We start from the raw sequence: 27,391 nt of genomic DNA on the forward strand, positions 1-27,391 counted from the left end.
CGGCACGCAGGAGTGAGACGTGTTCGTCCCGGCTCGCTCCGTGTGTGCTATTGCTGCAGTTTCTCTGCCTTTCCTTCTTTTTTCTTCCTAGAAAGTGAGCATTGTAATAATGCGACTTGAAAAAGCAAAAGTGTGGGTGATTGCATCCTGCTCGTCATCTGAGGACCTTTTTGCTTCTCTGGCCGGTTGCCGGTGGAGGAGAGCTCGGTACTGTGGGTTTTTCCCCTGCTCCTAGGAACTCTCAGCAGTCAGGGAGAAACAATCTTATGGCTTTTAACACTAATGAAAGTTGAAGGCAGTAAACAAAATCATGGGCTGAATCATCCAGTGCTGGACATTGAAGCAGCTTTCCTTGGAAGACATTGTGAAATAACATTTCCTCCTTGTTTTTGCTGGTCTCGTAATTAGAAGTGATTTAGGAGAGCAGGGAAGGTGCCTCTAATGGGCACCTTGTAAGTGTTAATAAAAGGACGGATACATCAAACGTGGTGATTTGTGATCGGGCTGATGGGGTTAATATTTTCTTAGAATATAGTTGGCTGTTCTTCTTCCAAGTAATAGTGTAATGTAATTATAAGTACCTCAGTAGATGGACTCAGTTGCTCCTATCATGAAAATTAATTTCAGGATCACGCTGAGGGTTTTTTTTTTCCTTTCTTCTTTATTTTCTATATTTTGCAGGAAGAAGTAGACACATACAAATGAAATTATCTTTGAGCCGGGCTCGTTACAGAAGTCCGTCCGGTTCCTATGAGCTCCTTAAACTGAAATCTATGGAAAAGAAGTGCATTTCTCATGACATTTCTTCACATTTTCTGTACAGTACCACTCCCAGTTTTTCACATGCTATTTTAAAGTACTTGACAAAGATAGATAGACATCTCCAGTTTTTAGGGGGGAGAAGTGAGATATGCTGAGTTTTTCCCAAAATGTTGCCCAGCAGTTAACCGAACTAGGATTAGAAGTTCTTCAATAAGTTTTGCCAAGTTTTCTGATCCAGCCTTTTCAGCACACGTAAATGTGCTTGCTCTAGTGTTTTTAAATACCCAAATAATGAAAACAATTTATGAGCTTTTCTGTCCTCCATTTTTTTATGTATGCCAAAATGCAAAAGCCTGTAAAGATATATATTCCTGTGTCTCAGGATATATACTCCTAAGTTTCGTGATAAGTGAAAACTTAACGAGTAATACTATTGCAAAAGTTTTCAAGGAATAAAATGAATAAAGCATGACATGAAAGATTTGTGTTTGCTGATATTTTGAACTCTTGCCAGTAACTGTAGCCTTGAAGAACGTAATGGAATTAAATCAAACAGGACGCTTAAAAATTGCTCTGAAAACATACACAAATTTAGAGGGAGATCAGCAACATGAAAGCGTTGGGTTGCTGCTGTGTTGTTTGAAACTTTAATTACCAGTACTCATTAGCAGATACACCTCTGACCTGTGCTGATTTCAACAAGCTAAAAATAAATCCTAAGCCCAGGAGGGAAGACGAATGGGTAACAGAAAGAAGTTGTGAGTCTTGGTCTCCTCGAAAGCAGTTCCGGAGGATCCTTTGTGTGGTGAGGGGAGGAAAACACAAATGTACTTGCAAGTCCAAGCAGAGCTATGCTGCCGTTCCTCGCTCTCGTGCCTTATGTTTTCTGGAGAGGTACTTAATGGTGTTTGAATATGACTCTATACTCCCATTAATGTAACAATTTTCATTCCTATAGTGCAGCACCAGAAAGATAATCTCTGTGTTAAGTACTTTTCCTTTACAATCCCTGGAGAGTCAGAACTCTAAAAGCAAATATTGTATTTACCATAGACTGTAAAAGAGAAGAAACGAGGCAAAAATGCAAAGCAGTGGAGATAAAATAGAGTTCCTTTTGGATGCCTGTAATTGTACTATGAATATATACATACACATTGTTATGCCTTTTATATTATCTCTAATTTGAAATAAACAACATGATTACAGATTAGATCAATCACGGCTTCAGTATTTCTGGCCAAAGCAAGAAAAGACTTGATGTGCTAGCTAACCACATAATTGAAGCAGAGATTATTTCACTGTTGGTAATTTGTTTAAGGATTTTAGTTTACAGTAATAGGTCTTCTTTGCAGCTTTGTACTCTGGCTCCCCATGCATGCCTTTGGAAAGCAGTAGCTGCTTGCATATGCCGCGAAACCCACTGAGATTTGAAGAAAATCTATCGGTTTAAACCTCCATGGTCTTTTATCATGTCCAAAATGATGGTGCAAAGTACTAAATACCAAAACGGAGCAGCTGACTGCTGCTGTCTGGCATCTTTTTTTCCAGAATAGAAGAGAGTGGGAAAATGACTATATAGGTGGCTTTACTGCGATTTGAAGAGGAGCTCTGTAGGGAGCTGGGCATCTGTGGGGCGTTGGAGGASATGGAAATGGAGGGTCTTCTGGAGCTCGCCAAGGGAGCAGAAACCAAACGTACCTCCACAGACAATTCAGCCCCAGCAACCGCAAGGGCTGAAGGATAAGGTGACTTTTTCCTGCACCTGACTTGTGTTTGTCTTCTTACAGAGWTAAAAAAAGTGATTCGCCAGAAACAGCACATGTGTTTTTGTGGGATAGTTACCACGCAAACCAGAAGGGGACCRTTGGGAATGCTGACACATTCAAAAATGATAAGACGTGATGATGCAAGTCRCACATTCACATGCCTTGAAGTTTGTCATCACTTGCCCTGTTTCTAGAATACCATTCGGGAATAAACCAGTAAYGGCAGCCAACTACCTTGGCTGCTTTCTTTATTTTTATATGTTGGGTGTATTTTTGGTGGAATAATGAGTTTACTCAAGAGGGAGTAAGCTAAACATAAAGAAAAGGTATGTTAAGGACAAAGGCAAAGGGAAATAGCAGGAGAAAGATGGTGAATACCAAGGGAAGTAGAGGGGAAGAGAACAGCATAAAGCAGAAGAAAATTTGGTCAAAATTACAGCAAGTTATTTCAATGTCCACAAAAACTAGGTTTGGCTGTCTTTTCCTGTTATCTCCCGTTAGCCCATATCGCGGAAGGAAGGCAAGAGTGCGGACAGGTCCCAGCGCCCGCAGGAAGGAAGCTAGGCTTCTCCTTGACCAACCTAGTTCAAAGAAACGAGTGTTTCTGGCTCCATACCCTTCCTTCAGTTCAGCTTCTCAGCCTTTCGCAGCTCCTTTTCTTCCCCCTTTGGTTTTTCTTTCTTTTTTTTCTTATCTCCCTTCAGTTAGAGCCTGTGGCTAAGAACAGCCTTTAATAACCCATCTTGACGGACAAATGAGGCCCTTGAATTCACTCCAGGGACCCTGTCCTTGCTCTCAGTGTACGTATTAAAGAGCGCCCGGACGCTGCTCTGGGTGCTCGGCAGCGTAGGCCATGGATCAGGTCCTCTTCCTTGCGGGCAGCTCAATTGATACTAAGCATCAAAGTCTGTTCTTCAGTAAGAGCTAATGATATTGTTCCTTTAAACCAAGGCTGGAGATTTTGTATCTGAGTTCAGGGACTCCTGGAATCCACAGATTTTTTTTTTTTTCCGGGAAGCTTTTAATTAGACCACTAGTGCTAGCAACCCATGCTTAGTTTGCTTGGTGGCAGTTGAACAGTAATTGTATTTATGGTTCATTTTGTTTGAATGCCAGTGACTCCRATGTTTTTGTAATGTCACAGGTGGGATTCAGCTCCAAAGTACAGGTTCAGCATCCTGCTAATGGGATAACCCCTTTGGCAGATACAGTTCCTGCCCTCTGCACCAGAGTTGAGAGCACGTAAAACTCTGGATGTGCTGTGGAAAAGAAGAGGGATGGTATGAGACAGAGGTCCAGGTGATGACCAAATCCTCCGTCTTATCCACTCAGCAACTGCAATTTAAATGTGAATCTATATAAACATTGAATCATACCCGTCAAATTGTTAGAGGAACGGAGGTATCGGTTGTACAAATGGGCACCAAAAGGTTGTTCAGGGCTCCTGGGAAGTCCAGCATGACGTAGGAAGCTCAAACGGCCAGGGAGATCCAAGTAGCTGCAATGTTAATGCTCGTGTTTTAGTGGTAGTTGGGACACGTGGAATGACATCTTTTCTTTTACAAGTGCCAGGGACAGTGGTTTTGGTAGGAAGTGCTGCAGAACAACACGTCTCCCGTTTCACAGATCGGTGCACCAAGGAGGAATAGGAGCAGGCTACTGCGAGGGAAGTAGGGCGGATGAATTAGATCTTCATTTAGTTTCTCTTGAGCCGCAGTGACTGAACTTCAATGCTTTTTAATTGCATTCCTTACCTGCTTGGTGAGAGGGGCCGGTTTAAACCCCAAATGCCTGAGCAGCCGGGGCTCATTCACTCCAATGTGAACACCGTCTCCTTCGATTCCCCGCTTGCCTCTCGCTGCTCTTACAATATTTGCCTTGCGCCGATTGCCCCTGCTAATTGCCATCCGTCCAGCCCTGCACGTGGAAAAGCCATTTTAGTTGCACGAGTTAATGCTTTTAAGTCGTCTCGGCTTTGCTGACTCACTGGCCAACCTTGAAAAATCACAGCAGTGCAAACATCGCAGTGCCATCAGAGGACTAGCGGGTTGCGCCGGGGACTCTCGTACTGATTAGTGTCGGGGTTTTTTTCGCAGTTGAAAGAGCTATTGTGTTTAAGGCCAGGAGATTTAGCATTAGGAGTAATTAAAAACCGAGGCTGCTGCCTTTATTTTTTTTTTAAATATGAAGGGCCCCGGGAGTTGCTGTAGTCATTAGAAAATCCTATTCTCGCGCTAAGCTCGGCCTTATAAGCGGTTCTGTTGTTGGCTTGCCTGAATGTAAAGCAGGGTCTTGTTGAGGGTAGATGCTGAGAGGGGGGGAAAATATAATAGAGATGGGGGGAGGAATAGCATGTGTGTTTGGGGGAAGATCTTTAGCGGCTGCGTGGTTGCTTTGTAATGTGTCCTTAGCAACTGGATTTCGACTCTGACGGGAAAAATAGATGGTGGGAAAGCATTCAGGGAAAGTGGGTCACATTTGATCCATGACCTAAAAGGAAAAGCAGGGGGAGGAATCAGCTCAAATCATTAATGAGGTGAAAACTTTTCCCTCCAAGGCTCGTTCGTTAAACTGGGCTACACCGCTGTCCCGGTCTCATGGCTGCACCACAGAAAATACAGCTCCAGCTCTCGAACACAGCAATTGCTTGGTGGCTTTAAAAAGAAAGGAAGGTGAAACAAAAAGAAAAGAGTTGTTTGTTTTAGATACGCTCAAGCAGCGCCATGATCCAACGTGACAGCTCGGCCGTCCTCGCGGTCCAGGAGAGCGCGGAGCGTCGCCGCGCTGCCCGTTCCCGCAAGCGAGGGCCCTGCCGGCGCACCGCGAGGGCGAGAGCTCTGCGAAAGCCGCAGCCCTGCGTCCACCGCGCTTCCCCTTTCCGCCAACCGCCGCCCCRGGCGAGCAAAAGTCGCCAGCGGTGACTGGGACTCGGTGACTCCTCGAGGACGCGCGGTTTGATGTAGGCRGCGGTGGCCCGGCCACGGCGCTCCGAGGCGGGATGCCTTTGCGGGCTCCCAGCTCCCTGTGCCTCCGCRGGAAAGCTTGCTGCAATCCGTTTCCTTTTCCTTACGTAGGCTCTGAAATATTCAGGAGTGCACAGTCAGGGCTGATTTCTCCATCTGTTAAATATACAAGTATATTGCATACATTATATTTGTTAATCCCTGTTGTTCATAAGAATACCCTGGGCGATTAGAATTTATTAATTTGTTTTGTGTATAAACTAGTATTACTTTTCTTATCCGAGCTACTTTTCTTATACCAGTCAAACGCTGTATAGCTGCTTGTGTTTCAATGTAGCTTTAATTAGCGTCGCAGCCTAGTGCAGCACTGAATTAAATAACAACGGATCGCAAAGGAGGTACGGGATAAGTGACTGAAAAGATTGAGTAACGCGAGGTGTAAGCCAGCGTGTCAGATCTGTGTTCCCTTCCACTTTGAACCTTCCTGGAATATGTTCCCATTTTTCTAGAAAACTCTTGATTATTCTTTCCCAAATCCTCTATCCATTTTCAGTAAAACATTAACTGTTTCATTAGTTCATCAACAAACTATGTGTGTTGACATGCAGTCTAATCACAAAAAGGCAGAACAACAGAAAAGTCAAGATGCGTTCAAAATGTTGGGCTATTTTATGAAGATACTTAGTAGAAAACAATAGATCTACAATTTATGACTCTGTGGGATTAGTGAACTTACACCTGACTTCCTTCCCCATCCCTCTTTTTTTTTTCCCCCCTTAACCACCTTTTAAAATAGTCTGGGAGTGCAGCATGTTTCCTAACGTGTGAATATAGTAGGAAAACATCTGGGTTTGCTAATAAAGTTATGTCTGCTACTTAAAAAGCAGCCAGCGTTTTTGGGGCCTTGGAGATGCTCCTGCAATGCAAACAATAATGGTGGCTTTGGAAAGTGCTTCGCTCCTGCTGTATTGCTCAATTTTCAAATCCTGCTCTTAAAAGATAAATCAGAATTGCACGAACTTAAAAGAAAAAGCATAACATGAAAGCTTTTTGGCCTTTAATAATATAACAGTTCAACATTTACATAGTGCTTTCCCACGACTGTTTCGGAGCACTTCATAGAGACGGGAACGCAGTGTTCCGAGTCAAAAAGGAGGGGAATAAGCAAAGCAAAGGGAAGAGTCTCGTGAAAGCGAGTGTGGCAGAAAAAACAGCTGCTTCATTTCCTGATCCTCTGCTCTTACCAGGAGAAACGCTTCCTCGCTTTGGCCATCTCTCAGGTCTCATCTTCTCTGCAGGATGGTTCTATCAAACCTCTCTTAGGAGAGGCTTCACCTTTATTTCCCCATATCTCTTATTTACAGTGATGAGCCCAGCAGGTTCAGGCCTCAAATCATTAGAAGAAATGTTCATGTATAGAAGTCCCTTCTCCAGTAGTAGGACTGTGTGTCCTCTGTCAAGCAACTGAGGCCTGAGAGCTTCAGATGGGTATTTTTTATTGCCCCTGCCCTGATCCTCGAGCGCCCTGGGGCAGGTTTCTTCCCTTTCTCCATCTGCTCAGTGAAGGTGCCGGTGACCGTATGGCGAGGGGTTATACGAAAAAGCAGTTGGAAGAGGGCTGGAGATCTTAGAGGAACCACATGGTGTTACTAATCCACCAGCTTTCCAAAAACTTGTCATCGCAAATAAGAGTTTTCCACTTTCAGGGGGAGGAGGGAAAGAGAAAAAAGACGGAAAGAAATTAACCCTGTGGTGTGATGACAGAGATTTCTATAAATCACCCTGTGGCTCACGCTGGCGTTAACAGCTAGCCAAACCTGAGATGGCCGAGCTTCTGCTGCTTAGGAACRTACCAGGAGCTTAAAAATACCCACAAATAAACTTTTTTGATTGCATAAGGCTAATTAAGTTAATAGGCTTCATTCTTCATGTGACGGTCAAAGGGATGTGGATGGTATTCCCATTTTTCCCCCCGTCTCCTTTCAAATGTCTTCTGGAAAGCTGCCAGCCCATCCGCCAAGACCTGGCTTCTTTCTCGGTTGGGAATAAATGCTCCATGGGAAACAATAACCCACCACAATAAGCTTTTGTCCAAAAGGTACAATTAGAAACTTACCTCATCTTTGTAAATTCTTCCTGCTGCAAGTATTTACTCTGACCTTAAATACGCAATTTTTGTCAACTTTTCAAAATGTGTTTTGGCGTCGATTTGGCAAGTGGCTTGAAAATGGCTCTCTTGTGATGTTTGCTGACTGCTACATTTGTGCAGAGCAGCGTGGAAGCTCTCGGCTGGGAGACGGAGGTCTATCTTGGAAGTCAAAAGTGTCTCCATAAATGACTGCCGTATGATTTTGGAAGAGCGTTAGGGTGTGTTTTTGTTGGCATTTGTCGCGGTATGTTTATTAGGAAAATTTAAATCAGTTTTTCTGCGGTTTTTCATTTCTTTGAGCAATCTCTTTAAAGGAGGAGTTGCTCCCTTCCAAATTTGATGTCTTTGTTTATTTTCTTGTAAGCATCAAAATAGCATTGTAACCACGTAATCGAGGAGAGCAAAAGAACTTAATTGCGGTATTACAGCACATGCAAGAAACTAAATAAAATCTTGTACAGTAACTGCAGGTCACCTTAGTGGCTGAGATTCTCTGATGACTAGTTGTGTGCCAGCGCTATTTAACATTTTGCACAACCACCATCTCTTCAGATGTAAAAGTATAAATGATGGCAACATACAAGTGAAAGCGAAGCCTTTTTTGAGGCGTTTGGAACGCACATTGCAATGGAGTTCAGAGGTTTCAGCAAGTGTGACACATGCAACTGCAAACACTATAGGGAAACTATCTGGCTATGAAGCCGGAATGTGAAGCAATTTTTAATGAAAAAAATACTGTGCGTGCTGGATGGAAGCTCTTTCCCTGTGCGCAGAGAAACAGGTCGCGCTGTCTCCGATAGAGATGCTCCAGAGAGCTGAGGCTGGACTGAGGCTTCATGGTGGGACCTCATCCCACCACCACTGGACACTAGCAGTAGCATGTAAGAACTGCCAACCAAATTTGAAATCAAGGTCCAGCTTAACCCATAGTTGTGTTTTCCATGAAATTGGTAGATGTACTCATGCTGTAACATAGGGAGGGAGGTTCCAAAAGCACCAGAGTGAGTTGAAAGTACATTGAAAATCATTGGGACTGTACCTCTAATAAGGTGCCTGGATTTTTCTAGTTTGTAGTATTGAGGTGTAGTTAGATAAGATTACAAAAAGGAAAAATTTTGGATTTTTTTGTTTTTAAACTTCCCTGTAACTTGACTTGAAAAAAAACCTCTGTTGACTTTGTTTTTGCTATTGAGCAATCTGCTCAGAACTGAGGTCTGCTCTACACAAAGCCTGGGTGCTCTTCCAATTCCCGTTTCCGCCTTCAAAACTGGCCAGACAATGAAATGCTCCATGCTCCTCTCGGAAGACCTGGGAAGTGTTTCCTAGGCAACAGGCGTGTTTTCCTTCCCTGAACAGGCCGGATTGAGGAGGAGCAGAGATGCTCCGCGGAGGCACTAGCGGCGCGCGTTGGGTTTGTGGGTATGCGGTTGGGGTTCCCACGGAGGGCTGCATCTTTCTGACAGCTCGCCACAGCCGGGCCATCGTAAAGCCGGCTGGAGAGCACCTTGCGAAACGGGTCCTTCCACGTCACGTTGTAGGGAAGCAAGCATAGCACGRCGCAAGAGCGCGGCGCCCGTGTCGGCACAGCGAGCTCTCGGGCGCGAGAGCAGCGAGCAAAAATTTCAGAAGGAATCAAGCAACACCTCTTCCGTGTGTCAGGATTTCATCGTTTCACACGGACGGCGTGTGTCATTATGTGCTGCGCATCGTCTGTAGGCACAAATTCATTTTCATTTTTTAATATTGTCTTTCCCTGTTGTCGGGATTTCTTTTTCTTCTTTTTCCGGACAGGTTATACATATGCTAATAGAAATATGCCTATTATTTGAAGCGTAGTTCTGCTTGTCAATGAAGCTTCATTAACACCGTTATCACTGCCTGACATTTATCTTATAATTTTTGAGAGTTGACTGTTACATCTCCATGGAAACCCAAATTGCAATTGAAACAAGTGAGATAATAAAGGCATCCGTAGAGGATTGACAGTGTGCAAGCCCACAGTGTTTGCAGGCTACATTTGTTTATAGTTCCTTAGATGAATCTATTGCAGCAGAGGGTTTTATTACCTGTCTCCTATCTTTCTGCGACTGCTGCTATCGCAGGGTTTAGAACAACGCTTTTTTTTCTTTATTTTGCTTTTTAATTAGAGCAATAAATTTTATTGGACTCCTCAGGAGAGGTTAGAGCATTGAAGATGTAAATTCCAGTGTGATTTTCTTTTTTTTTTTTCTTTTGGACAAAACATGAAGGTTTTTTATAGACGATTTTGGCAATATATGCACTGCTGCATTCTTAGCTTGATTTGGGGGTTTGTCTGAAACAGCAAAACCTTACGATTGCTGAYGCCTTTTGGTTTGCTGACTCTCAGTATGCAAGAAAGATGTTGGGTTTCTTTCTGTACCTAAGGACTTGAGCTCTTTAAGTTCATGACTCTAAATCAATTTAGATGGTGCCTCAAAGCATAGAGTCATGAAACTGGAGTGGGTCCAGAGTGAATTAATCTGAAATTAATTTGATTTTGAAAGGCTCCATCTGGCTGTGTTTGGAAAAGGCATTTAGACAGATATATAAACAAATGATCATCTGTATTCTACATGCCAGATGTGGTGTCAAAAAAATGAAGAAATGGCTTAAAAAAAAAATCAGCTGAGGGGGATTTTGCTGTAATGATGCTCAACTTCTTAAAACCGCAACTGCATCATCCTGTGGACAGCAATCCTTTTTCATGTTCAGGTTTGCAAAAGAGGGGGAGCAAGAGGGAGCCCGATAGGACTTTCTTTTTTTCTTTTAAGTAAGAAAATTGAATGTTACAGCTTGCTTTAATTGTCGATTTCAGATTTCACATAAATAAGCGCAGCTAAATGCAGTTGCCCATATATCCTCTATACGAGCAGTGCCGCGATCTGCCGTTCCTGTTTCAAGGTAGCTGTTTAGGTGAAGCAGCCGTGTCGGACGTGGGCCATCAGCGTCCCTCTCTTCCAACATATGCTCGCAGACCCTATTAAAGTAGCGCCGTGCACTACGTAAAGTGCACCGGTGCGAGCGTGTGTGCATGTGTGTTGGTGCCAGTCTTGAAATACGTTGGATTTGTGGAGTCCTTCCTGCAAAACCCTGGCAAACCTCAGAAGAACATGCAAGCTAAATACCAGCCTGGATGTAAAACTTGCAGAAATGGTCCCATCRTTAATTAGGCCATTTAAAAAAATTCATTTTTAAGCCGTCCTGTCTGGCTTTGAAGTTTTTTAGAGCAACGGAAGAAGGGAATTGAGTAACAACTTAGTAAATTTTAGCACTAAGTGTTTAGAGCGGAGAGAGAGAGACTGAGGTTGTTGACAAGAAAACAGATGGTCCTATGTGACTTGAATTTTAAAAGCCTGGTACTATTCTAATTCGGTTGTTGACATGGCACAACTGTATAAGCATTTGGGTGTAATCAAATACTTTTTTTTTTTTTTAAAGGTAATACCGAAAAATGTTTCCTGCCACAGAGAAGGAAGTTAGCTTCATTGTGAATGTGTCTAATCAGTAAAGCAAGGCATTAATAATCCACGGCATTAATGCTGAGCAGCCAGCTCCTGGAGACTCAGCTTCATGTGCAAAATTATGTCAATCAGGGCTCCCAAGCTCTCCTGTAATTGGGCAGGTACAGGAGCACTCTCTCATGTTACCGTCTCATCTACAGTGATGCCAGGAGGCCCCTTTGCAATTCGAGCCCCTTTAGGACATACCGTGAAAGGACAGCCTCTGCCCCAGCCAGTCTGCAGCGCCAAGGGGAGAAGGTGGCCAGGAGTAAAATAGAAGTTGAGCCGTTAGTCGCAGGYGTTGCTCACTAGCTAGGTGCGGTGACCTGCCAGGGCTCTCTTCTTGCCATAGCAGAGATTAGTTTAGAAATGGAAAAAAAAGATAAATGAGAAGCCTTTGTTAATGCTGGACTCTCCAGGTCAAAACCAGCTGGGCAGATGCCCATCGGTGAGCTGGCCTGCAGGAAACAGCTATCTAAAAATTGTGACTTTGGCATTTAGTGGTAGCATCTAAACTCTTGTTACTTTTCTCCTGCTGCAAAGAGCTGGAAATAAGCCTATTTTATACCTGAAGGAGACAGACCCCAGGAGGGTTTGATGTACGGTACAAATTCAGCAAAATGACTTCTTGCTGGTTGCTTGGAGAACCTCATCTAGAGCCTTGATCTGGCTAGGACCCGAAGCCTCCAGGAAGGCCTAGAAGAGCAACGCCATGAGTTCATACGCAGCCTCTCAGTGCAGATTTCCAAGCGCTTCTTTTAATCATTCTTGTCTTGTATCCTTAGAAATCCGTGATCCCCATCCTTACTTGAACAAGAACGGGATCAAAGCCAAGAACGGAAGGATTGGGGCAGATTTTACTTTTTTCAACTCTTAAGGGATTCAGCCGCTATTAGTTTCGGTTTAGTAAAATCTACAGGCCAGGGTTTTAAAAGGATATTGGATAGGCAGATCCTTAAAGGTATTGAAAATAGGCCGTTATAAGTTTTCTCAGCTTAAACAAAAATATAGCGCTCAGTTCAGACCAGTACAGATGGTCAGTTTAATTGTTTGCTTCCACTACTGGATGAACTAGCAATGATATTTTAATTGGTTTTCAAAATAGAGGGCTTTAAAAGAAACCCTCTGTTTGCATTCGCTTGTGCACAGAGTCTTTCCCTTGTTTATTTGTATAGCGCGTGTGTGTGTAGAAGGAATAAATACAGGATTATATATTGTGTGAGTTACTTCACTTTTGTCTGTGTACAGCATGGATACATCATTATTGCGTGTCCTAAAGAATAATTTCCTTGTAAAATAGGCACATATATCAGCTGTAAGAGTTGAGAACAGTTTGAAGCCACCACACTGGATATCTTTGGGTTTATTTTTTAAGATTTATTTGAAAGTAAGGCTTTTCCAAAGGTACGATGCAGCGGACGTACAATGCTTTTGCAAAGTTACCGTTGCTTGACTGTGCAGTTCTGAGAAGAATTCGTGCCAAAAGCATTAGAATGAAGTCATTTGGTAGTTTCGAACACAGATGCACAGGGAATTGAGTGTGAAACCCTGGCCTTGAATGAGCCTGTGTGCAAGGGAGGGCTGGAGGGGGCRCAGCGCCCGCAAGCCGAAGCCCCTCCTGGGTGCCCAGGGCTCATTTTAGGAAGGCGGGAAGCCTCCGTGCAAAGCAGTATGTGCGCTCTAACGTGCACGACAGGCGGAAAAGGTAAATTGCATTTTAACGTAGCTATTATTGTGATTTCCTTTTGTGCCCTTGATTTCTTCCTGTAATACTAATGAGGAATCTGCATCGAGATCTCTCGAGAGTAACGGGGTTTATGTCAGGTATGCTCGTCTCTCTTCTGATGCTTTGCTAATACGTGTTTGGTTCGGCGCTTTTCCCAGTTCATGCTGGGTTCAGTGTCATGTGCTCCGTCCTGCCTGCTTGAAAGACCTCTTCCCTCTGCTTCGCTTTCGCCCGATCCAAATTTATTACCCAACAGAACATTTTTTTCAAGGTAGGAAAATTAATTTTTCCCAGATTTTCAAATCCGTCCTCCCCTGTGACAGGATGCTGCTTCTTTACCCTCCTTAAAACTCGCATTTAAGGTCTTAAAAGTGAGCACATGTACTAAATTTGGAATTAGTCCAGAAACAAGCAATTCCCCTCTTGTAGCAATGGTTTAGCTTGATTTGTACAGTGTAATACAGGGAGAGAGTTAGCAAAGCTGAACTGGCAGCTAAACACCGACCCCACCAGAAAAACGCCTGTGAGTTTTGAATTGTTTCTCAGGGCACTAGGAGAGATTCCCTTGTCTTGAAGCCACAGTGGGTTTTTACAGATAATTTCTGTGGATGCAGAGGCAGTACAAGAAGAAACCTCGTTGCGTTTAGCGTGCAGCGCTTACGCTGGCACTTATTAGCTATCAACAAGAATAAAATCTCAGCATTGGATGTCGGGTTTTAAAAGCCATCGGAATTGTTAACGGAGTTAACGTGCACGGATGCGTGCAAGTGCTGTTGCTCTCTGCTGGATGGATGAAGAATTGCTCGGCTCTTTGTTACCAGCTTAATGGGTCGGTAAGGGTAAGGGAGAGGGTTTGGGGCGCTGAGAGTTTAGGTGTCCCCCCTAGAACTGGCCTCCAAGTGTTGCACAGTCCCAGCTTTGCAAATCTTCCAGCTATTGACTTGTCACGCGTGCATACGGGTGCAACCTGGAGAAAATTATTCTGCGTACGTTACCGCATGCGTGGGACCAAAAGTCCTGCTGTATGCTGCTGCCTTAATTGGGCCTGACGTCAGCTCCATCCAACAGCTGCTGTCATGGATATGTGTTACTTAATAATAATAACCATTATTATTATTATTATTATTATTATTATTAGAAATGAGTGCTTTATAGTTCTGTCAAAGGCAGTACAGCAGGAGCAGTTAATGCTTTATGAAACATCACCTTCTCTCTAAGCAGCTTTTGAGTGACTGCCCCGTGAACTGATGGGCCAGAAAGCTTCTGGAGATGCTTTTTTTTTTTCTCCAAAAGACAGAGACCCGGTCATTTACGGCTTAAAAATATGCTTCTGTTTTTTGTGAGAGGTTCTGGCCCGTGTATTGCTGGCCCAAATCCAGCGTAGGTAATTACGTTGTGTGGCTATAAATCCCGGCCCCCTGCCGCTTGCCGGTGGGGATGGTTTTGTTCTCCCCTTCCTGGCTCCAATGGCAGTGCGATAACGCTCCATGTCATTAAACAGCTGCCGTCTGTCACCTTCCGATGAAGTCATTCCTAGCCAAACAGTGAGTTTAGAAAGCCCTTTTCGGGTCCTTCCGGATAAAATTTGCTCGTAAAGCAGCAATTAGGCTTTTCCAGTGTGGTGAGGTGCCTGCTGGTTTGAGCCTCTTGAGAAGGGCATGAGGACTTGGAGTCCTCCAAACCAGTCTTGTCCCTTTTGTCGACTTGTGCGACCCTAAAAACAACTCCGCGGCTCAGCTGTAAATATTTACGGCTGTAAAGCTGTGATGCCCGTGAACATGCCTCTGCAGCGGGGTGGATTTAGTGGTCTGTGCCCTCGCAACCTGTTCTTTATCGTGTTGTTTTAGCTCTTAGAGGGAATTAAACACGCTCGGCAAAGGATGTACTTTTTAGGCTTAGAGCACAGAACACGAAAAAGGCAAATCTCCAGCGCAGTGATAAAAGAACTGAAATCGGGTGAGCGCTGCGAGAGGTATTAACCAAAATAGAACAGCCGGAGAGGTGCTGGCCAGCATTAAAAATAGACTTGAAAAATGGGTCTCGTGTAAACCCCTTTGGTCTCCATAACARCTAGGTTTCCACACCGGCCGTGTTATTAATGGAAAGCCACTTGGATTAGTACCAGAGATCCGAGCGCTGGCGAACTCGGGCGATCCCGCCACCAGTCCTGAAGCGACCCGGAGCCTTGCGGGAGCCGCGGCTGGGAACGGCGGCGCCGGCGCCTGCTCCCTCCTTCCCACGTTCCCGCTCAAACAGCAGGTCATCCCTGGCTCCTCCGAGAGCGGCCCCATCTGCCCGCCGTGCCGATGGCCCCGTGGTGAGGCTGTTAGCGGGCAAATCGGCACAAAGCACGAGAGAGCAGCCGGCGCCTCGGTGGCCTCRTCCCTGCCCTGGGGCTGGGCTCCCTGGTGGAGATGGCGCCTTGTCAGTGGAGGAGATGTGCTGGGTCCCCCCGAGTCCGACGGGCTAAATTGGCCCGGGAGGGAAGGGTTGCTGCAGTGCAGAGACAGCCAGCTACRTAATCTCATTTATTTTTTTAATATATGTCATCGCTTGGGTGCTGACAGTAATTGCCAGGGAATTCCACTCTCATTAGCGTCCCCTCGGCACCGCTGTGTGCTCCTGCTTTCACGAAATAGTCTTAAGCTTTCAAAAGTATTGCTTTGGCTCTTCCTGGAAAGTTTTGCTCCTAGGTTGGGTGGTTTGKTTTTTTTTGCCTTGTTATTTCCTGGCTGAAGCAAGAGGGGAAGGAAGGAGCCTCTTCCTCAGAGGCCCCGGGGGCCAGCAAAGATGAGCACCAAAAAATTTTGCAACACGTAGTGGCTAATAGGTTGGACTGTAGCACGATACCTGCCAGCGAGTGAAGATGAAGGTTGGGAGAGGAGAAGGGAAGTCGTCTTTAGCAGGAATTACTTGCTAAGGGATCAAAATAGGTGGCTGGATTTTGCGTTGACCTAAACAAGCTATGCASTAGCTAAATCGTACGGCAGGTGGGCTGTAGAGTGCACTTCAGGGATCAGATTAATAGAACTTATAACACTTTTTTTTTTCCTTTTTATCTCCCTGTTGTTTTATCCCCAGGCTCAGTTTGGGCGAGTTGGCCGTAGCTGCTGCCCGAGCCGGGTGACGCTGTTAGTGCCACAGCTGTTGCGGCGGTGATGGTCACGCACCGCTTGAACCCCGCCGCRGAGTGTGGGACCACTGCCCTGAGACGGGCGATCACTTCATTTGCCCTGGAGGCAAAAGAAATTGGGTTAGAAAGGAGGAAATTCAAGCTCTCTCAAGCTGTGCTCGCAGGAACAGGGCCGTCTCCGAGGTCTGAACCTGCCTGTCCCCCTCCCCAAAACGTTGGCAACTCAGAAAAACCCCTGTGTGAGTGGTGGAAAAGGATTATAAAGAAAAGCTTAAGTTATTCTTGGGGGGATTTTTTTGCAAATCTGCAGGAGTTCTGGGTTCACAGAGCTGCCAGTGGATAGCTGAAGTTACGCTGGGGAAGTTTTGATGGCTTGCCCAAGTCCATGCAGGAAGCGAGTGACAAAACGTGTCCTCCTCAGCCTTGCATCACAGCATAGAGAGCGGTTAACCATCTTTAGCCAATAAAGCATTTAAAGAATAAGGGCAATTTAATGCCACTCCAGTTCCACTGCAGGGAAGAAAGTGCTTAAGTATTTTCTTGCATTAGAATAGCTTTTGGCTTGCGCCTAAACCCTTAGCTCAAAACAGGAACTTAATGGTAGCTGAGTAATTAACCTGAGTAAACAGTTAGATGCGTTAGGTTTTGCGGTTTCCTAAAAGTTGTCTCGTTAGCAATGGAAATTGTGGTGCTCTTGGTACGCCTGGTGGTAAAGGGGGCTTGGGTCAAGGAAAAAGCCAAGGAATAAACTTGCTATTCTCTATTAAATATGATCTTTGCAGTAATTTGGGGCTAATGTAAGTAATTGTGTGTGGATATGTTAAACAAGGGATCCAAGGGAGAAAAGTGATGAAGGGCATAATTTAAAAATGAACTCATAATTCATTTTTTAATGTAAACAAAGTAGAGAATAAAGGAAAGGAAAAGCAAAGCTGATTTCTGAAGGGAAATAGCTGAATGAGTACAGGAGAAAGCCAGCGGATACACAGCTAAGTTTCTACCTCTTCTTGTCTTTGTGGATCCAAAACAGTGTGTGAGCATTTTCCTTGCTTATTTTAAGCTATGGGTTGGAATATATATATTTTATTTTGCTGCTGGTGAGATTCTTTAATGCACTTGGTTGTGCATAAACAAATAGGAGATTATGAAAGAAATAGTAGGGTAGTTTTCTAGAGGTATAAAGGTCATATAGATGCCTGCTACTCACTGAAAGTCTTGAACACTGCTCCTGTTGAGGATCATTCTTCAAGTCAGTCAGTCACTTGTTGTTTTGGGGGGCTTTTTTGTTTTGTTTTGGATTTTGATTTTTTTTTTAAGTGTTATGGATGGATGGAATATGCAGTTGTGAAGGCCAGGAGGAATCATGATGACATGTGTCATATGAACACCCCACCACTTACTGATGCTTCCACTTACCTTAGCTGAAAGGGAGCTTTAGGTGGGTGAACTTTAGCACTACATAGAGGTTCATCAGAGCCAAGCGTCTCTTCGGGGGCTGTCTACGTGAGGTAGCCTTGAGGATCAGGGCCTCTGTYTATTGTTTTCTTGCATTTGTCCTTCTCTGCCTCTTGTCATTGTGAGTATGGCCACAGTCTGGTACTTGAGTGGCAGCATTAGTGTGCTTGGGACCTATAAAGGATCTTCAAAATGAAGAGCAGGTCTACAGCAAGGTATTTATGCATGAAAGGTCTTAAGCAAATCCTTCGGTCTCTTGTTCAAAACTCCCACCAGAATCACCAAGAATTTTGTCTAATAAATGAGTGCGATATATCCCGTTGGCTGCTGGTCCCTGTTAGAGGCGCTTGACAAAAGTGATGATCAAACTTCTCAGAGTTGGTTTCAAATGTGCCTTTAATATAACTTTCTCCTCCCTACAGTAACTGGGGAAAGTGCAAAAGTTAATAGGGGCATATTAATATGCTGAGATGTATTATGCATGCAAGGAGATGAAAAAATAAGAAAACTAGATAATTTGTCTTTGCACAAGATACAGCCACAAGGCAGGGAAATTACACAGGGTTGTTTTGTTTTCTTGCCGTTGTCAGATTTTTTTTTTAACATGTAAAATATGAGTTTGAATGAGTTAAAATATGAGATTTCTGCCTTTCAAAGTCCTCCTGTGGGCATTCTCTCATGAAAAATTGTCAAACGAAGAATTTATAATTAAGGCTGAGTTTTTCAAAAGTAGCAGACAGCTCAGAGATGCCTGAATTTGGGGATGATCAACTTTCAACATTGCTGAAAACGGACCGTTTTCACCCTTCCCACAGCGGAAGGACAGGGGGAACATTCGAATGGTTGTGCTTCGTTCTTGCTTGAAACTGAAGCATCTAAAAAAAATCATTATTTATGGAATCCTTAGCCAAATAATTAGTCAAAATGATTGTCCTTAATTAGCAATAATGACATGAGGGTTTTTTCATTTTTACTTTTGTTCATTCTTTAAAATGGCTGGTTTTTCTTACAAGAGTACAACTCTTCCTACATCCTAATATGCCATTTTTCTCCCAGAGCAGGTTATTTTTTGTCACTAAGTACTTTCCCCCCTGCCAAAGTGGATAGTTGCTTTGAACTTAAATACACATCTGGAGATCAGATAGGGTAGCAATTTACAGGGTGTGAAAACTCTGAAGCATTTAGTATTCTTTGCATGGAGCAAAAGCAGCAAAACTTTTTGAAGTTGCGTTTTTCTCTTTCTGTGCAAAGTAGGCAATTTTGCCGCTGCCTTCTCCTCTTGAATTGTGCTTCTTGTGCCCGGGTGCAGTAAACAATGTGCTTTAAACTGGACCTCTCCAGACTGCTTTCCCTTTTGAAAGAGCGTAGGCAACTAATYGGCAGTGGCCAGCCGCGGAGCCGGAGCGTTTTCCATTCTAGGCAGTATCGTACTAATTTGATGCACACATGGATGCTTCACACAATCTGCAAATTCATCGCTGGCATCTTGCGTTAGTCATCTGACAGATTGCCAAGTGTTTCATATTCCTTTCATGTGACTTTATTACAAAACACGCGCGCACACACACCCCATCGCTGCCTTATTTCTGCCAGTAGCTGGTTTAGGGAGAATTCACTGCGGTTCTGTTTACAGCAGCCATGGAGAGAAATCTTCACTTATTTGCAACTGCCGTCTGCTTTAAGATGCAAAAGTACCAGTTTGCGGTGTGCAGCACTCTTCTTATATAATGCCATTAAGCAGCAGCCTGCAGAGAAAACCAGACTCGATGAAAAATGTAATCGCGTTGGGGTTTTTTGTTCGTAGTACTTATGCTATTAATTAAAACTCCAATTTTTTTTTTCTGCTTTGTGCCCATTGACATCATCTTCTGCATCTCGTGCACATTCAAACTGTGCGGTCTCTTAACTTGCCTTTTCTTTTTCGTCTCCTTTTCCACTCTCTAGTAACGGCACAGCTAACAAGATGAATGGAGCTTTGGATCATTCAGACCAACCAGACCCAGATGCCATTAAGATGTTTGTTGGACAGATTCCCCGTTCGTGGTCGGAAAAAGAGTTAAAAGAACTTTTTGAGCCTTACGGAGCTGTCTACCAGATTAATGTTCTCCGAGACAGAAGTCAGAACCCTCCCCAAAGTAAAGGTACGGTAGTTGTGCTCAATGTTTGCTTTCAGTTTTTGCTCGACGATCTTGCTTGCCTTCGGGATTTCCAAAGAGGTTTGCGCCCGGGCTGTCTGTTTTGAAGCAGACTGTGTTGAGCTATGCAGCCGCCCGAAGAGCAGAGACCTCCCAAATACCTATCGATTGCTGCCGTGCTCTTCTCTCGAAATTGCCGTTTCAATGTCTGCTATCTGGAAGTGAGCAGTCCAGCTGTGCAAAAAATAACAAAAGATTGCCATCCTTGTTTAAATTATTATTGCCAAGAGACGCGGAAACCTGAGCGGTCACTTTCCTGGGATTAGCTCATGAAAAACATAATTTTCGACTTCCTTTCGTTTCCTCTCTTTACCCTGCAGGTGGGAATAATTTTCAGGATACAGACGGGGAGAAAGGATAGTGCTGGGGCTCTTGCTACGTCATTGCTCCAGAGGCAATACAAAATTTAAAAAGAGAGTGGCCCTGCCTTTTTCTCCAAAATCTGATTTTTGTAGTCTCATTAAGGACTGATATTTTTCTAAAAGAGAGGCTTCTTCCCCTCCTGCATTTTTCAAGTACATGTTAAGTCTTTATCCTGAACTATATTGCTTTGTTTAACTATATATACATATTTAGGTATGTTAGAATTTTATGCATTGTAGCATGCAAGTATAATGTATGCTTATTTGTAGATTTAAAGTGAATATTTTGCTCCACAAAATGCTTTTTTTCTCCTGAAATAGTTGTGTATTTTCATTTGCACTTTCAGATCTTTAGGATTTGTATATTAAATTGTTGCTAGCATTACAAATAATGAGCGCAGCTCTGAGGCATGTCTAGATGCGCATGTGTGCCTGGTCATAAGGTTACTAGATATTTATTCATGCTGCATCCACTCCTACCACTGCTTCTGAAACCCTTTAAAGCACACGTGCTATGGTGAATGGCATTGAAAGATTTTGTGGGCCAGCAGCTGACTAATAGTGCAAAACAGCACTCTCCGGAGATTTCCAGTGCCCTGCGAGGTGATTTTATCCTTGAGTCACACTGCATGACTTTGGGTGCTCCTCTGGTTTTGTGCAAAATGCTGCCAAGACTCAGAATTTACTCCCCTGCCTGGTGTTGAGGGTCCTCTCAGTGGCCTCCTCTTTGCTGCCCCAATTTAAGCTTTTTTTTTGGCTTTGCACACTTTTAGCTCCTTTTGGTTTGCTTACCTAAATTGCTTCACGTTAAAAAAAAAAATGGATCTTTTATTTGGCATCTGGGAAGGGTTTATATCACCATCCCCTCCCGCTGATCACATCCCCATACTAGACTGCTCTCTTCCATTGGAACTTAGGAAACCAAAGGTATTTTTTTCTTGCAGTTTTTCAGTTCTGCTTCCAACCCCCTCTGTTCCCTGGAAAAGATGATGCATCTTAGCATGTAGACCTCTACTCCTGTGCCCTCACCATGGGACTTTTTTCTTTTCAAGCTGGAGAGAAGACAGTATTAAAAGGTCAGGCATGGGATTTTCTGCAGTCCAGGCTGCTATGGATGAGCAAGCTCCTCCTTAGTTTAAACCACCAAAATGCTGACCTTTGAGGCTCGTCCATTTGGAAAAGGCTGATTCCTGGGCCACAGAAATACTTTCCCACTAAGCAGTAAATGAAGTGAGAATGATATTGTGGTTAGACAGAAGAAACTCATTGATTCCCGTCTCTGTGGTGTTTCCCAAAATACTGTACCTGTCTGCCAGGCAGCTTGACGGCACGAGGATTAAGCACAGGTCATGCAAATCGTTGTCGACTAATTATGAAGGCATGTAGTTCCCATATTCAATATTCTTTTTGCATGCTGTTTTTTTCTTTTCTTATTGCTTGGGCTTTTTTCCGCCAAGCAGAGATGATGCTTTTATGTGACTCCAGTCTTTATATGTTTTAATGAGTAAATGAAATTAATCCTTAAGAGAGCCAGAGCAACCTTCAGACTTATATTTCCCTGACTCAGCAGCAAGCTCCTCTCTTGGAGGAGCCTCAACCTTTTCCCTTGGAAACCTCAGAGGAGCGTGTCTCCACGCTTGCTCTCCCCTTCCTTCTGGCCCAGTCTGCCAGCGAGGTTGCCAGATATAGAAACCTCCAGAGTTTTCTCCTGACTAGGAGCGATCTTTGCTTTCTTCATCCAGTAGGAATCTTTACTTTCTTAATCCAAAGGAATCTCTGTGAGAGTTTTTTTAGAGCCTGCTATAAACAAGCAAGCAAAAAAATTGCCCTGATGAATGTTTTGTTGTCATCAAGGATGCATGAGGAATACTTTGTGCTCTCCAAATGGGATTTATTAACAAAGATATGGGATTTATTATCAAAGCTGAGCTTTGACTTTTGCTTAGGAGATGTGGTCTAATGCTGTGCTCTCCTTATGAACTCTCCTTATACACCCTCATGATGAACCCAACCACTTTCCTTCCTTTGGGCTGGATGGACCGGAGTGATCCCAGGCAGTTTGCTGTCTGCTGTCCCTCAGCATCTCCCAGCCTTTTGTGCAACATTGCGTCTAGTATGGGTAGTCTGCAGTCGGCTGGCAGTGGGAAAGGTCCGTTCTTTCTTCATTGCGTGACCGTGGCCGTGGGTCATGTTTGTAGCAGAGTCACCGGCCGATATTACCCGGAAATTTTTCTGAGCATTTTGCAAGCCCAGAGTTGCAATGGTGAATGTGCAACTTCGAGTTACTGCGCATGTGTGTTGGGGGGCAGGTTAGTTTGTTTGGTTTTTTTGAAGAAGAGCATTTTGATTTGCAAAAGATTTCTCTCTTTTTAGGCAAGGGCTGGGTAGTTCTGTTAGCTGGGCCAAAGGGGCCGCTCCAGTTTGGACAGAATTTTTCTCTGACGAGCTGTTTATGAAGCTCCAATCCGAGTCGCCCGCAATTCTGTCAAGAGTAGCCATCGGCTGGCTCCCGCGCTCCTCTGCTGGCGTTAAGACCGCCTGTCCTTCCCCCCAACTACAGACGGCCTCGTTGAGTTGTCTCCTACTTTCTTGCATTACTTGCCAGCTCCGCAGAGCTGAACTTGGAGCAAGCCAGGCAGATGGAAAGCCAAGTTTTACTCACTTTGGAAAAATACCTGTTTCTTCCGTTAAAGTCCACTGCAGCTCTCGCTATCTAAAATAAAGAGGAGCCATTTCCCTAAGTCTTGCATGGAAATAGCATTGCTATTGTGAATATCGAGCTCAGCTTCGGGGATCCTCCGTGCACATAAATCCTGTCCTCTCCTGCCCTACATGCTCAGTCGCTGTGCGGCTTTGCTCAGTGGGTTTTACACCCCAGAAAAGGCTGCGTTTCGGTGAGCGATGGCTAGGCTATTCTCTGTAAGCAGAAATTGCGTCGTGCTTTCCAGAATGTGCAGCTCGGAAGGTTTTTCTGGATGCGCGAAGGAGCTCAGCAAGGTCATTTGGCTTTCGATAGCTGTCCCCTGTTGTTTTATAAGACCTTTCCTCCTTCTGCAACAGCAGAAATCCAGGAGATTAAGTAAACTGCATAAAAAATATTCACAGTAAATCCTGTAACACTGAAATAAATGGCACTTTCAGCTTCTGTGGGCCGAGGGAATTCAAAATCTAGGTGGATCGGCCATCTGGGTTCCCTGTCCAGTTTGTTCCCTTTATATAATTTATTATGGGCAGAGAGATGACTTATTCGGAGTTGTTGGTAGTGAGAGCTTCTGCAATACCCCGACACCCCGAAAGATTTCCCTGCCAACTTTGAGAGCTGAAGCAAACGGCCCAGGGCTCCGCCATCCCTCAGCCATGTAGGACCATCCTGGGCCAGATCCACAAGGTCCTTTTGGTCCCTGGCCCCGGTTTAGATCCATCTTAAATCCAGCAGGGATCAAGGCCCCCTAAAACAGCGCCGTGACCCTGGGTCCGCTTTGCTGCCGCGGGAGTCTCCGCTTTGGAAAGAAGGGGGAAGGCGCCCTTGCAACGGCACCCTCGGCGATCCCTCGCAGCCCCRTACAGGCCTGTTGTCAGATGAGGAGGAGGCTGCCGAGCATTGAGGGTGCCGCAGCCACTCGGGAGGTCGCGCTCTGCGCTCCTCCAAGCGGTCGCCATCAGCTGCGTTTTCCAGCTGCCGGAAATATTTTAGGGGCTCTTAGAAAGCCAGCACGCTGGCAGCCTGCTCCCTCCGCGCGCTCTGCACCCGCCGGGGCCGTGTTTCGAGTCCTCCTGTGCTTCCACTTAGACGTTGTTCAGCTTTCGAGACCTAATGAGTGGTGGCAGGACCACAAGCGCTGTGTGTGACCTGCAGGACCTGGGACCGCGGCCGTTAGGCGTGCGTGCTACAGACTGAATTTTAGTAATTACCACTGAGGGTTTTCCTGTTGCAATGTCAGGCTTGAAATCTTTCCTGCACGGAGTGAAAGAGGGCCCAGCGTTTTTTTTTTAACCAGCTACTGCTGTATAGAGTATCAGATGACAACGTGACAAAAAGCAGACCTGGCTGTTAGATACGAGCACAGCGGGGAGGGAGAGAGAATGATAACGTTGAGTTTCCACCCTTCAGCTTCCAACTTCAGGATGTTTAATTTTAAAGCAGAGCCTTAATTCTAGGAATTTACATGGGTTACAAGTAGTGTTCGAAAATACGTTACAGGTGCGAGCTGATTTTGACAACAGGTAATTCTTATTCGGCAAATCTTGCAAGGTTTCTCCRAAGGTGGACAGGTGTGAAATTGTGTCTGTAATCAGCTTGGATTCCCCCGGGGCATTTGGCACGGTGTTGCACGGGAGGCTAATGCGTCCGGGCGCTGGTGAAGCAGAGCCAGGCCCGTTCTCGCCTGGAGACGGGAGCGGGTTAGATGATGGAGGGCAGATGAGAGCGGGGAGAGGTTACGGGTCAGGGGAGGAAAGGGGATGGTGATTGGAGAACCACAGCAGCTGCTATTGGAGATCGATACTTTTTCACTCTCTATGTAAATGGCTTTGGCAGAAAGAGCCACTGACTTGTTATCCAAGTTTTTGGATCGTGCAGACGGGACTGGATGGGCGAAAAGCCACCTTGATAACCTGGAGAAAACAATCCAATACCGAGTGATACAGCTGGGTAGAGCAAACCGTGAGCAAGAAGAGTAAATCTGAGTTTCGAGTGAACATAGATGTTGAATGAATGTATTTTGCAAAGCTTCGGGAGCAGGAGAGGATTTGAAGAGCGCACATCTCCTAAAAGCACTAATGTGGTGTTTTGTATCAATGTGGTCAAAAAGACGCGGAAAATGCAAAGCTGTACAAATGGGAGCATTGAATATAGCTTTCAAGGAAACATTGTGACACTTAAAGAAGGACTTTTTTTGATCATGTTTAAACTGCGGTTGCCGATATTTAGCACCATTCTGCAGAAAAGGGCAGAGGTCCAGAGAAGAGCAGCATGATTTTGTATGAAGTCAGGGAGGGTTAAGCTATGGTAAGAGGTCTAAGAAGGTTAGCTTGTAAAGGGCTTGAAGCACTGACTTACAAGAAAGCAAGAAGGGGAAGAGCTGTGGAAGAATACAGGACTGTACCTTGGTTTGGAAAGAAAAAGTTATAAGGGGCTGCGATTGAAGTTTCTGCAGTATGTCGAAGTGCATGCTGAAGACAGGAATAGATAGGCTCTTTCAATTAATATTAAACCCAGGGACTGCACAGAATAGACTTAAGATAAAGAAACAGTAGGCCAAAAAAGGGGGGGAAAAAAACTCTTCTTAAGTCAAATTTTCTTCATCCTCCACGAGCAGAGTAGAAAATGGCCTTCCAGAAAGAGAAAGAAGAAAAGTTCCCAAAGAAAGTTGCTGCTTCAATGCAGTATGTTGGAATAAGATGTCTGGTAGACGGAGCGGCACGTACTGTGGCTTCTGGCCGGGTCAGGCGGGTTTCCCGCGCAGGCGGGATGGGGCGCCGGGCACGGCTGCTCGTCGGCATCCAGCTTGGCGAGGAGCTGAGGTTTCTCCTGACCCCTGATATTTTTGCATACCTCTGAAGGGAGGGAGCAGCTGAGGAAAACATCCCGCGGCGGACCGGACTGCCCAAACCTGTTGTCCACATAAATCAGCCTCACTGTGTATTCTTGTCGTCGACCATGACAAGGAAGACAGCCGCTTTAATACGGAAAAGTATCGCAGCAAGCCCAACCTCATCAGACTGTGCAGGAGTCCAGGAAGGTCTTTGTGAAGATCCTCTAACAGGAGTGCTTTTTAAAGACAATTGCAAAAGAGGAATATTAGAGAAAGTTGGGGGAGATTGGGTAGAGAGTGGGTTTTGGTAATGATATTTTCAGTGCAAGATGTGAAACCTTCCTCTCCTTGTTTCCACAGTTCCTGTTTATGGCAGATCTCTGTGACTGACGGGAGCTGTAGCAAAATTAAGTTGTTGGGTTTTTTTAAGCGTCTTTTTGCTCCATGTTTTTTCCCCGCGTTGATCACAGGGGGATCTTGGTCCAGAAGTGGGGATCCCAGGTGCTGCTGCTGTGAGGAATTAGTACAAATGACAGCACACCTCTACGGGATTGAAGTAGTTGGCTCTGGGGCTTGTCTCTGTACAGAGTTTTGTAGCAGCTTAGCTATGATTTACAACTGTATATGAATTTTCAGAATTAAGCTAAGACTATGTGGGCACATTGCCAATTATATCTATGCTAAAGAAATGCGTAAACTTCAACTCCGTGAATCAGTTTACTTATCTTAGTAGAAAACCCATATGCAGACCAGCCATTAGAAGAGAAGGGCTTTTTACTCAGACTGTGGTTTTCTTAATAGATCTCTAATGTTCATGTCCAATAAACACTTGGGGTTATGTAGGTTATGTAGAAAAATGCCTGAGCTTTCACTTCCGGCACGAAGTAAATCCAACCTCTTTCTAAGTACCTTCAACCACTCCAGGAACACAGGTGAAAAATTGGATTCAAGTTTCCTGATACTTCAGCATAAACAAGAAATGCAAAAAGGAAGGCATATGTCCCTCTTCTTTTTTTTTTTAAATTCTTTTAAAATTCCTTTGCAGGCTAATGAATGAGAATTAGGAGGCTTAAACAATAGTTTCTTTCAGTCAAAGGCGGTGCTGGAAAAGAACATATTGCACAGTAGTCGAAAAAGGCAGGCAAATCTTTGCTATAATGCTGACTTCCTCAGTACACCAGCCAGCATTTACATATCGAATATTTTAGAACTTTACAAAAAAACCCAAATGTTTTTAAAATATAAATGGGTAATCTGGTTTTTGTAATGTCGGCATTACATCGGAAAGAGCACATAGAAAGGCRGTTAAAACAGCCTGAATGTTCAATAAAAGTGAAAAAAAAACAGCTAATCAAATTTCATTGTTGAATCTGAATAATACGCCAAACCTCTCAAATATATGATCTCCAAGGCAAAAAATGTAACCCATTGAAAAATTTAAGTCAAGTCATGCAAGCACTTGCACACAGGAGCTAATCAATGGGTATAATACTTAGACATGAAATTGCATACATGTTTAAGTATTCTCAAGATTGGTGCCTACATTTAAGAAATATACCTCTGTAATAATGCAAGATAATGTCAGTTTGAGATTTATGGTATCCAATTTCTTCAGCTGCATATTAAAGCTCCCATCAATGAGTTTCGATCTTTTTATGACAGTGTTGCGGCACTCAAATCCTTTCCCGTTCCAATTTTCTATTAAATGAATAAACATACAATATTTATCTGCTTATCACATAAACCATGATGTGTGTCTTTGTTAAAGAACAACAGCTTCCGAAAAAAAACTTTATTATAGAGTGTTTCTAATTCTATTCTATTC

General features: G+C 44.2%; 1 protein-coding gene across 9 annotated transcripts in view; it reads left to right on the top strand.

Annotated features, from left to right (window-relative positions):
* Positions 1–27,391, top strand: part of CELF2 (CUGBP Elav-like family member 2) — a 342,189-nt gene that overhangs the window by 206,039 nt on the left and 108,759 nt on the right. For 8 of the 9 annotated variants that reach the window (XM_026091227.1, XM_026091229.1, XM_026091224.1 and 5 more), the window contains one exon: positions 19,420–19,616. In XM_026091227.1, coding sequence (XP_025947012.1) covers positions 19,420–19,616 — 197 coding nt within the window. Of the gene's footprint in view, positions 1–19,086; positions 19,251–19,419; positions 19,617–27,391 lie in introns of those variants that run through there. The other variant, XM_026091228.1, reaches the window with a different exon arrangement.

This window comes from Apteryx rowi, unplaced genomic scaffold, assembly GCF_003343035.1.
Source record: "Apteryx rowi isolate R43461 unplaced genomic scaffold, aptRow1 scaffold_9, whole genome shotgun sequence".
NCBI lineage: Eukaryota > Metazoa > Chordata > Aves > Apterygiformes > Apterygidae > Apteryx > Apteryx rowi.